Genomic DNA, 13,053 nt, shown 5'->3' on the forward strand with positions numbered 1-13,053 from the left:
CTGAGAAGTCCTAGCGGTTCCATGGAGCCCCTCCACAGCTGCTGATAGAGAAGAAAGAGCCAACTTGCATGGCTCCAGTGTTCCTAAAACTCTCCCTTCAAGCACAAGTAGCTCTACTTTGTTTTAATACTGAGTTTCCACAACTTTAACAGAAGGTTCTACAACTCAAAGAAAGATAAAAACCAGTAGATCAGATGATCCTTATGATTCCATGAAATTTAGAGAAGATCTGAAGAAGACAAATAGTTGGGAGAGAACTAGTCATTGTAAAAACAGAATATAATTCAAGCATGAAGGGGGAAAAAGCAATTAATGAGTTGGAAGAAATTTCAGACTTTCCTATCTGATAAAAAATTTATCAGATGAGGCAATATTTTAGTTGTCTTGAAAGCCTATGCATATAACCCACCTATAGTTATGGTGCAGAAAAACTGCACCATCAAAATGTGCCTTAATTTTAACCTAATTTCACTTGCAAGTAACAATAATCCCATAAATTTCTATGCATGTTAAACTTTCTGAAGTGCTTTTCCACATATTATTTTATATTTGTTACACATATATAAAACAGGAAAGGCAGATATCATTAAATCCATATTGCAAATGAGAATATAAAGAGAAAAGCAACACTAGTGTGATCTAAGTCATGTACCTCCTTTGGATGACTATAGTTGAAAGGTTTAGTTTTAGAGAAAAAAGGTAAAGTATGAGTTAAAATAAACAGAATAAATGAGAAATATTATGCAGGGAATTATGTGTAGGCAGAAATAGGCCAATGGACTGGGTGAAGTAATGGAGACTAAAAGACTAGAGGTCAATCTAAGACCAGAGTGGGGTGTGTAAATGGTACAGGTGATAGAAAAGGATGCTCTGGTTGGAGAAGGAGAAGGGCTGAATGACAGAGCCCAAAGGAAGTGGTATTTAATGATGAGTTTCAAGGTAATGGAAATACTAGTCTAGATACCCAGAGTCAAGGTCTATGGGGACCTAGCAGTTTAGGAGGATGAATATTAGCAACTTCCCCTTTTAATAAACATATGCTTTCTAATGGTGAACGAAGCAAAGAAGAAACTTACACGGATGAATTGCTTATACTGTTACCGTTACCAGTAGAATGGTTAAGATCACAGGTTCTGGAGCCAAATTTGTTTGGGTTCCAAACCTCACTCTATTTTCCTTGTTGTGTAACTTTAGGTAACTTACTTAAATGCATTCTGCCTCAAGCTCCTCATCTGTAAAATGGAGATATAATTTTTTAAAAAACTAACAAAGTGCCTGGCATGTAATAATCTATATAAGTATAAGTATAATTATACTTAGTATAATCTAAGTATTTGTTGAGCATCTACTATGTTCTAGGCACTGTTACCTGTTATTACTACTAAGGTGAATTCAAGGGATTCTACGATTATTTTCTCTACTTTTAGAATAAAGTGGTCTGAAGTCCTAATGGTGTTATGAATAAGTATTCTTTATTTAAAGAATTAAGATTCATTATTCATTATTTCATAACTGATTACAATAAGAGTTTTTTTGTAGACTATGAACATCTCAAGGAAAAGAACCACATTTCATACTTATCCCATAGAACGTAATACAGTCAGGGATCTAAGAAGAACTAAAAATTTTAATGAACATAAGAAGAAAAGAGTGATGTACATGATATTTAAAAAATGTGACACCTTTGCCTAAAATAAGGTTTGATGAAATCAAAGTTGATTTATTCAGGATAAAGCAAATGGCAATAAAAATACTTGGTGACAGCAGTCAATGTCAGCCAAATAAGACTATTGTTAATGACACGATAGTTCAGTCAATTTGTAAAATTGTATAGAAAGTGGTAGACGTAGTATAGTGCTCAGTATATTGTATAGCATATAGGAAAGTACAGTGCTGGGGGTTTAATCACTGATTGAACGAGATGGCTTCCTCTGATCAAGGTAACAACCACAACCGTGTAGACCACCATGTTATAAATAGATGCTTCTCATTTAAATGTGAACAGACCACTAAAATTTTCTTACCGATAATAAAAAATAAAGCTTAGTAGGTGGTGAGTCACTAACATCATGCTAACTTTAAAAGAACAGCAAAAAATAAATAAATAAATAAAAGAACAGCATATTTTGGAGCTAGAACCTTGACTGTCTTAATCAACAACCCTAAACTTGTGAGATTAAAATGGGTTAATTCTGCATTACAAATTCAGATCCAAGAATATTCTACAAAACAACAATTACAGACATAAGACAATATAATAAAACATTCTAGTTCATAAGCCATATGGTCATTGACTCAACAAACTTCCTGAATAAAAGAATTTATTGATCTTATTATATCTACCCTGGATAAACATTCAAAAACAGGATGATAGTTAAATTGACTATGCATACTGAAGGATACAAAACTAAAGACAGTCATTTCAGCAATTAATTTAAGTTTTTAAAAATTTAAAAGAGATTAGTTCAAAGGAAAAATATCTGTTAGAGTACCTCAAAGTTTTAATCTCAACTCAGATTTTCAGGATGTTTGACTAATACTTATGTTGTTACTTGTTATTTAGTCAAACACCACCTGAGTAATAAAAAATCTTTTATGCTGAACTGATTTTTTTAAAAGACACCAATGATATTAGGTTTAAAATAATGTACATCTTTCTTTGCTTTGCACATGGTGTTCTAAAACCTTGCTTTCAAGCTGCTTTTTTGTGCACTAAAATGGTAATTTTTAAAAGAAAACTTCCAACAATTTTTCTGAATTTAAAATTTTTTTATATTGGGTTTTCCTGGAGCAAGATACACCTGCATAAAGTAAACAACTTAGAAATTAATTAGATGGCTTGTTTTAAATTAGTGTTCTGTTCTAGATTCACCCCTAAGATACAATGTCTTATTGATAAAAATATAATTAAACTGAGGTATACGGCTAAAACTTAAAGTAGCTTACAATTCTCTGAATTAAAAAAAAGGATTGGTTTTCTAAAAGTTTTTCTTCTGTCTAGGTTACAAAGTACAACAAATGTCTTATGTCTTTCTGTCAATACATTTTTCCACAACTGAAAGCATGGAGCTGTTGTAATCAGCTAAGTTTTACAGAAGATACTCTAAAATACATCAATTCCTATTACAATAACTGTTATAAAACAACAGGGAAGTGGGAAGGGAGTGGCAAGGGGCAAAAACCCAGTATGTGGCTGACAAAAGTAAAAACTAATCTTTTCTTATGTCTTTTTCTTTTATATATTAATTATGTAATCTTAATAGCATATTAAATTAAAAGCAGAGACCTTCACAAAATGATTTTCGACTGAAAGTATGTTTTTGATTTTATAGCTCTTATAGCTTTTAAATATCCTGAACTTTTAGTACATTGTCTGTTTTCTAACCATTTTATTCAAAGCTGTTAGTGCAGCAAATAAGCATGCAGCACATGCTTTGATCTCATTAAATTACAACTTATAGTTCCTAGAGTCATAAATATCAAGCCCTTTTCTCCTTTACCCCTCCTCTTCTGGTATGAGGTAGTCTGTTAAATATCACTATCTCCTTGAGTCCTCTGACGTTTACTCAGACAAATAGCAGAGGTTATGAATGCTGCTCACAGATAGTATCAGGAATTCTTCATGATTGCCATAATGGTGAACCCAGCATTCAGAACTGTAATACTTAGTTTTATCTAACAAGTAAGTTTGGTCTGTTTAACTTTGTTCCACAAAAGGAAAAAGAAAAAAAAAAAAGAATTCCATCTTATCACAAACCAGTAACTTAACTGTCCTGGACATAATCAAAGAACAGCATAAAAGAAAAATAAAAGTTATCTTTGGAAAAATTAATGATTAAAAGTGTTAACTGAGTAATGGAAAACAATGTTAGTAGGCTCGATTAGCCTCTGAAAAAGAAAATCAAAACAGAAAACACTTTTCTTAAAGTTAAAAATTAAGGCTACACTAAAAACTACAAAATTATTGTACCTAGTATGTCTGAAATATTAAAAACTATCTGTTAAAATATATTTGTAAATTCTTACCCTTTCAGCTTCTCGAACTTGGAACTCTCAAAGGTAGTGACATTCTCTCACCTTACCCTTCTCTACAATCTCTCTTCCAAGAACTATTTAGCAGCATGATTACTGACTTAATGCTTTCTATAGAGACAGAGGCCACCATCACATGACACCTCAGTACATTTAGGCAGCCCTGGCCAAGGCTGCAAGACCTGGGAAAAGGGGGCAAGTGTGCTCATGAGCAACACTATTCCACTTGTGTACAGAGACATGCTTTACTCCTTTCACAAAAATCCAGCAAGGGAAATGCTCCATGGATTTACATGAGCCTCATCTCCATCTACAGGTCAGTCTTAAACTATACATTAGAAATACAATAGTCTATTACATTACAATGCAACATTTGTTCTTATTTAATGAAAAAAACCATAATTTAATAGAGAAATTTATGAGGTATAATATTTTCATAATAATGCAAAAACTAACTGAATAAAGCACATATGACTATTTTAATATAATCATCAAATTAATGATCTAACCACTTAAGACACTGATAACAATATTAAACAAAAAATGAACCAAAGAGATATCACTGAAAATATGCTTATTCACAACTACTCAGTCAGTATTATTTATATTTGCTTTCAAAGTTTATATTGATAAAAATGAATGGTCCATTTAACAATTCTGATTTGAAATGACAGACGAAATTTTCAAATTACAGGTTTTTCTCCTTATATCGTAAGAGCCATCTCTAATATTCTTAAATGTGACTGAAAAGAAATATTCTTTACATATAAACTGTCCTCTTGGGACTTCCCTGGTGGTCCACTGGTTAAGAATCCACCTTCCAATGCAGGGGACGTGGGTTCGATCCCTGGTCAGGGAACTAAGATCCCACATGCCAGGGGACAACTAAGCCCGTGCGCTCTAGAGCACGCACACCACAACTAGAGAGCCTGCACGCCAATTAGAGAGAAGCCCGTGCGTCGCAACAAAGAGCCCACACGTCACAACGAAAGATCCCACATGCCACAACAAAGATCCCACACACTGCGACTAAGACCCGATGCAGCCAAATAAATAAATATTTTTTAACAACCTATCCTTTTAGGTAGTTTGCTAGATAGAAGATTTTTAAGGGCTAGGGACATACACTTATTACCATTCTAATATTCTGTACTGGGCTACCCCTATGCTCTTACTTTCTGATCCCTCGGGTATAAGGAGAGAGTCCAAGGAATTTGAAACCAATTTATTGGCAGTTATAAGAACAAGACCTAGATATAACAGAGTTACAAATATTAATGGTCTTTGAACTCTGGCTTAGCATTTAGAAGTCACGTCAATCTTTAGCCCCTGTGGTCCTGCTTTCCTGGAAATGGTACTAAAAGATAAAGTAGTAAAATTTCCTGATTTCTTGAATTACATATTAAAGTATATGTCATTCATCTGGTAGCACAAACACTCTTCAAAGCTTAAGCCTGTGTCTCTGTAAATAATAAGTTGTCTTAATAAATTTTTAATTTTTGTAAAATTATAGTTAAATATAAAAACAGAGGGTCTTCTGGTTTCTGGTCCAGCATGTAATGAGCTTAGTTAGAAGTTTCCACTTGATCCCACCACAAGTAAAAAGCTGAACAAACTGAAAATCAACAACTCCTCTTACATCTGCTAGACAAATGAGGTCATAAAGCAAATTGCTGCCTCAAAAATTGGAGAGATGGACAGGTAAATACAGCGAAACAGAAACCTCCACAGGAACCAATGCCAGGGTAGGAAAAACTGAACTGTAATTGACTAATTCCCAGAGGCTCAGAGTGGACAATTCAGAGTTAAAAAATTCAGCAGGACACAGTCATTGGGTTCTCAAACTTTTGTGAAATTTTACCTCCAGGTCCTCTCATAGTGAATATCAGAGAAAATTCCCTCCTGCTAAAAGCAGGAGGAAAAGGAGAGAAAAAGTAACCATTTTGAAATACACCAACTCATTTTTTTCTTATCAACAAGTCCTGCCCTCAGGAGAAACTATTTGACCTGAGTCTAAACTACCTGAGGGAAGGGTAATACCCAACTCTATCCCCCTCCAACCATCCTTGTGCGTATGGGGTGGGTGGGCAGGGACTGAGAAGCACTGGTGAAATTCACAGTCCAGGGGCAACAGGCTCATCTAATCATCGGGCACCCATCCCCCTATCTTACCACTACATTACTATACGCCTATTGACTGCAGTTTCTTTCACCCAGTATATCATGTCTGCCTTCCAACAAATAAATTACAAGGCATACTAAAAGGCAAAAGACACAATTTGAAGAGACTGAGCAAGCCTCAGAACCAGAGTCAGATACGGCAGGAATATTAAAACTATCAGACCCAAAATTTTTTAAAACTATGATTAATATGCTAAAAGCTTTAATGGAAAAAACAGACAAAACATGGGAGAACAGATGGATAATGTAAATGGAGAGATGGAAATTCTAAACAAGAATAAAAATGAAATGCTTCAGATCAAAAACACTGCAACAGAAACGAAGAATGACTTTGATGGTCTCAATAGTAGACTGGACAAGGCTGAGTAAATAATCTCTGAGCTTGAGAATATGACAATAGAAATTCCAAAACTGAAAACAAAGAGTAAAGACTGAAAAAGCATAAGAGACTATCCATCACCTGCGGGTCAGCTAATGTAACATATACAAATTGTAACATATACATAATGGGAGTACCAGAAGGAGATGAAAGAAAGAAAAAGAAGCAATATTTGAAGCACTGATGATTGAGACTTTCCCCAAATTAATGTCAGACACCAAACCACAATCCAAGAAGCTCAGAGAACATCAAGAAGAAAAAGTGACTAAAAAAATTAAACCCAGGGGCTTCCCTGGTGGCGCAGTGGTTGAGAGTTCGCCTGCCGATGCAGGGGACGCGAGTTTGTGCCCCGGTCCGGGAAGATCCCACGTGCCGCGGAATGGCTGGGCCCGTGAGCCATGGCCGCTGTGCCTGCGCGTCCAGAGCCTGTGCTCCGCAACGGGAGAGGCCACAGCAGTCAGAGGCCCGCGTACCGCAAAAAAAATAAAAATTGAAAAATTAAACCCAGGCATATCATATTCAAATTTTAGAAAATCAAAGATATTTAAGTGACACTCAGTAAATGTTGTTTCAAAGCATTTATTCAGTGTCAGTAAAGACAGGTACTTAATTCTCTCAGGGATAAGGAGGTGGTCCAAAGTGGTATTATTTCAGTTGGGGCTTTGAAAAGATTAGGAAAAGGAAATAAGTCATTCTCTGTAGAAAGAACAAGACTTTGCCTACTTCACCTTGCTCTCATACCGGTCTCCCCTGTTATCAGTGGGGATATTTTTAGTTGCAAATAATGGAAAATTAAGCTGGCCCTAAGGAAACTGGCTTAAATAATAATGCGGATTTACTGGCTCACATAACTGAAAAGTCTAGAGGCAGGGCAAGTGCAGGGTTGGTCCATTCAGGAACTCAAAAGTGTCATGAAAGAACAGGTTTCTTTATATCACAGCAATTTGGCATCCACATTTCAAGTTCCTCCTTTTTAGCTTCTCATGATTGTAGGATGACTGCCAGCCCCAGTAGGAGTTACCTTCTTCCTGGTTCATAACCACTGGGTAAGGTCATTTATCCACTCCTAAGCCAAAGGCTGTGGCTAGAGTAATGAAATATGTATATGGCCTTGTGCCAATTTAGGGCTCCTCTCTAAAGCTGGAGGCATCAAAACAAAACTCTGGATAAGTTTAGAAAGGAGAAGGGGGATATTGACGCTCAGTAAGCTACCAATAAATATCCAATGCACTCCTTAACTCAAAATGCTCCAGCCATACCAGACTTTTCCTTGTTCCTCATATACATTAAACTCTTTCCTGTCTCAAGGCTTTTGCTGTTCCCTTGCCTGAAACATCATCCTCTTCCCTCCCCCACCACTTTACCCCCAATGTAATGAAGTCACCTATGATAATGTCATCACATCCTCTACTTTTTCTTCATATCACTTATAACAGTTTTAACTTATTTGATCTGTGTGATGGTTTTATATGTAACTCCTCCATTGGACTATAACTCAAAGAAGCAGGAACATGTTTCATTTTCTTCATACCTGTACCCTAAGTGCCATATAGTACCTGGCACACAGAGCCACTCAAAAGTTGAATGAATGAATGAATGGTGCTAATGAGATTAACATATAGTGAATGCTTATTGGTTATTCATATCATCATAAAAATGCATGCCACTGGTCACAAGTCAAAGAAACAATATTTTGAATGGGTTAGAACAAATTCATTCATTGCATTTATTGAAATCATAACTCAAAGTTTATAAATCTGTATTTAAAACATTTCATTTATCTTTATACAAAAAAAACCCACCCAACTTTTCTGGTATTATTTCATAAAACTAGTTTTATATAATACAATAAACTATATCAATCATACCTTCTTTAAACTGTGTATTTCAGATTCTTGTTTTTTATTTAAAACTGAAAGTCTTTTGTTTAACTGTATTGCTTCTTGTACTGTAACATGAAAGACACTTAGGAAAACATTATATTCATTGTACATTTTAAGGAAATATTACTAACATGGACAAGGAAAATAGCCTCAATGCAATATATATAATTATTACTGAATTTAATAATATTAATTAAACTGCCATTTACTATTACCAGTATCAGATAAGTTCAATTTATTCATTATAAATAAGTCCATTTAAACATTTCCTCTTAAATATGTTAAGTTTAAGTAAGATAGCACCTACCATTTTGCTCTAACTTTTCATGATTCTCTTTTACTAATCCAAATTGACCTGTTATTGTAGCATAGTATTTCTCAATTTCATTCAGTTGCTTCTGATGATCTTCTTTAGCCAGAAAATGTAACTGGACTTTTTGTTCCTATTTTGAAGAGTTATTTTAAATGTTATACATATATAACACATACATACATATATATATACACACATATTTATTAAACATACATAACAATCTATTGTTTTTAATAACTGTTGTTATTAACATAAGTATGTCATGAAAAAGTACTCTCTGAGTACACCTTAGAGAGGAAATATTAGTTAGGTTCTAAATCTAGGTAAAGTTAAAGCATTTTTTTTTTCCTGTAACAAAATAGTCACTTAAGGTTATATTTTCCTTGTTACTAATTTCTTTTTCAAAATCAATTGGTTGTTTTATTTACCGAAAAGTTGATTAGTCCAGTACAGCACTAAGCAAAGTGAGGAGAATATTATTAAAGCAATACTCCTGATAATTTAGGAAACAATTTTTTTTCTCTAAATGCTGGCATAATGTACATTATCAAAACTCAGATAAATTTTCTGAGATTAATATTAATGAATATAGCACCTTCTCACTGCATTAAAAACTGGAACAATGAGAATATCTATCAGTGATAGGGAGACAATATAGTATAGCAGAAAGTTTACTTAAGCTAGGGGACACAGTTGGTAAAAATTAGACCCTATATATAATATAATATGGGCCTTCACTGCTTTCAGCTAAAGGAGCTTGTTTTACCATACTTAGAAAAATGACTTAAAACTTTTAGAAGAAATATTATGTTAACAGAATCATTAACACTCTTTGAAAGTTTTTATTCTGGCATTAGCAGAATCATTGATTTCACAACTTTCATTCATTTCTGCCACACACTTCAGTTTCTACTGAGAGAGGATAAACAAAGAACAGTGTAGCCCATCAATAGGCACTCAGTAATTACTTTCTGAATGAACTGTTGTCTCATAGAGTTCTGACAGTGGCAATTTGTTACATTTGCCTGGACAGCATCTATTTCCCTTACCCAAAAGTAACACATTTTCAAGTATTTCCTTGAAATACTTCTTCATTGCAATCTAGTAGACCAAATTCAGGGGTCCTATTCTCCCCTAGTCAAGTATAGGGCATATTACTCCAAATAAACCAATTGATTTCTACATTCTTGGAATTTGAATCTTGAGCAAAAAAGACTATAAAGCTAAAGAAGTTCAGTGGTGATCCTATCCAGACTGATATGAGATCTCCTCCGTCCTGGGTTCCTACATCCTGCTTCTCAAACCCCAGAATTAACCTAGTCCCTGTTCATTTTCAAAACCATTCTTGACTCTCTGATTGATTGCAAGTGTCTCCACTAAATTTCCTTTTGCATAAGTTAACCAGAGCCATTTTGCACTGCTTAACACCAAAGTACAGGCAGTATAGTAGAGTGGTCAAAAGCTATTCTGCCTATGTTTAAATCTTGCCTCTGTAATTTAGTTGCTGTGTGACCTCAGGAAAATTATCTACCCTGTCTTTAAAATAGAGATTATACCAGTATCTCCCTCATAGGGTTGTTGTGAAGATAAGACAAATTAATGCCTACAGAGCAGTAAGAACAGAGCCTATCACATACCAAGTACAATATAATGTTTTGTTATTACTATTCCTTAAATGATAAAAGTGCCTTCAATAGCCTAATTTTTATTTGGACTAAGAATAGCCCTCTCTAATATTAATAAGGAACACACATCATAATTTAAGTTGTACCTAACTATATTAACTTGGCAAATCTGGTGAAAATCTTAACTTTTTCAAAGATTTTTTTAAACAATTTTAAGCAAAGTGGTAAGTACACTGGCAATGGTTATGAAAGATGAGTTAAATTTTTCTCATGCACCTCTATGGGCTTTTCAAATTCACTACTTAGTCATTTGAATTAAGCATGCAGCAGTTATAAATTCAAACAAGTTGACAAGTGCACTTACCCCCGAGATCTTATGCTTACCTGGGTAGTCACTATTATCAATAACTAAACAATGAACAATAATGACCCATATTCTGTTCCTCTCAAATACCACTTAATTCTCTAGAGAATTATACTCCTTTCAGGAGATGTGTAGAAACCCAATACAATTTCACTAAAAATTGGTCTAAAGACATTTTTTTCAATTCAATGAATTCTTTCAGTTTTTCAAGTCAAATCAATTTTTAGATAGCCTTTATGAGAATACCATCTACTACATATTAATACACATTAATACTGTTAATGTCTGCAAAGGTTAACTAATCCTGGTAAGTAAAAATGCAGCAAAGATCAAAGTGAGTTCATAGGTGTTCTCTACATACATAGAGCTCTGTACACATTAGATTAGTTTGTAACATACTCTATCCCAACATCCTTTGCTTGAAGCCAAAGTTGAATTAAAATGCAGTTTCATTTGTTTGCATGATACAATGCTGATTTTCAAATACATTAGTCTATACAATGGCCATGATAAATGCTATAAAGACGTTTAAATCACAATGGGTACCTACAGCTCATTAGCTCATACAGGCCTATATGCGGCTGTTCACATATAAACCTACTTGGCTGCCCTGATTTAGTTTTGATAATGAGATGAAGAGGGCAGCTTGCCACTAACTGCATGATTGTCAGCAAATAGTTTAAATTCTTTGGGAAGCAACAACAAAAAGCAGATTGGTAACACCTGCCTGAGAAAACTAAGAACATTATAAAGAATAATACAACTAAATTGATGGTGTTATTATAACTTTAACATTACATACTATAGCATAATAAAGATTATTTTATTGCAATGACTAAGAAATGGCTAAGTATGTAGTGTTTTTGTTCTTTTTACCTCTCTGAATTGGGTCAAGTTATTTTCTCTTTCATACACTTTTACTACTAAATGCAAAGACTGTCAACAAGAAAATAATATCAGGATTGCCTGCTTTCCAAATACATACGTACCTCATTTTAAACAATTTTAATCTTTGAAAATCAAGATTAGAGAAAGACAGCACATGCATAATTACAAGTGTGTGTGGTCTAAAAGTTTACTTAAAAGCCTCTTAAGGCATTTAAAATAAGAATAATTTAAAAATAACATTTACACCCAACTTTTCAGAACTATACTTACTAATAAAAGCCATAGCTGCTCATTTCCCTCATTTCTTATTTCCTTATAGAGACTGATTTGAAAACTTCTGGAGATAAAATTAATTTCCCTTAAAACAATTAGCTTGTTATAAGTAAATTGTAGAGAAAAAGATTCAAAACCCCAAAACAAACTTCATATATTCCTCATTTCTATTTTTGCAACTTACCTTTTAATTTCTTCAATATAAACCCAAAATAAATCAATGGATTATAAAACTCACTTTTTAAAAACCCATGGCATCTTTCTTAGGATATTGATACTTTCACCTTTTTAGTCACAACATTAGGTATATACTACTTAAAAAAACCAAAGTTACATATTTTATGTGTACAGATGTATATAATTATTATAATCATGAAGATTACTTCCAGACAAGTCTTTAGTCTAAAAATATTCTACTCTGAAAGAAAATATGTGGTAATTCCAAATCTCATCAAAACCTTCAATACTGAAAAATTGTTTTAATTTAATAAAGACAAAATAAATTATTCTTATAAGTCTTTTCTTTAAAGGAAAGTGATATACAAAAAAGAAACTATAACTAAGAGATGGTTGGATAAATTTTTATTTTGTTCGTTAAGCTCTATTGGCAACTCAGTTACACAACATAGTCACCTATACAGTAATAATGGGAACAAAGCAGGAAAGATTTTCATCAATGACCAAATCAATTAATTTGATGTTCTATAGTTTATTTTTATCATATTTAGTTGCATTTGTTTTACTGGTAATGATCAATGTGATCATTTGTTCAAGAGAAAATTTGGGTACTTTTAGAGCTAGATGAATCTTTCCATTCATAATTGTGTTAATGTATCTAGAGACATACCACCTCTACATGAAAATCACTTTATTGAATTCCCACAAGACAGAAATTTACTAGTAGTTAAGAGCTTGCCTATAGGAAATCATGAACTTGTTTAAATACTTAATACTATTAATACTTAATAGTATTAATACTTAATAATTAAATACTTAATACTATTTTTAAAATTATTTCTTTTGGGACACATCAATTGCTCCCCAAAGTCCTGCCTTGGCACAAGTGACCATCTTGTTTCATGTCTTGCACATAGTCAAATAATATCAATATAAAA

The 13,053-nt window shown here is 33.6% G+C and overlaps 1 protein-coding gene across 1 annotated transcript in view; it reads right to left on the reverse strand.

Moving 5' to 3' along the window:
* The window catches only part of CCDC73 (coiled-coil domain containing 73), a 105,907-nt gene that overhangs the window by 46,956 nt on the left and 45,898 nt on the right, over window positions 1-13,053 (reverse strand). The window contains exons 8-9 of the mRNA XM_082660580.1: window positions 8,783-8,918; window positions 8,461-8,540 (exon numbers count right to left, since the gene is read on the reverse strand). Coding sequence (XP_082516706.1) covers window positions 8,461-8,540; window positions 8,783-8,918 — 216 coding nt within the window. The remainder of the gene's footprint in view (window positions 1-8,460; window positions 8,541-8,782; window positions 8,919-13,053) is intronic.

Source organism: Grampus griseus (assembly GCF_964374135.1).
Source record: "Grampus griseus genome assembly, chromosome: 8".
In the NCBI taxonomy this organism is placed as follows: Eukaryota; Metazoa; Chordata; class Mammalia; order Artiodactyla; family Delphinidae; genus Grampus; species Grampus griseus.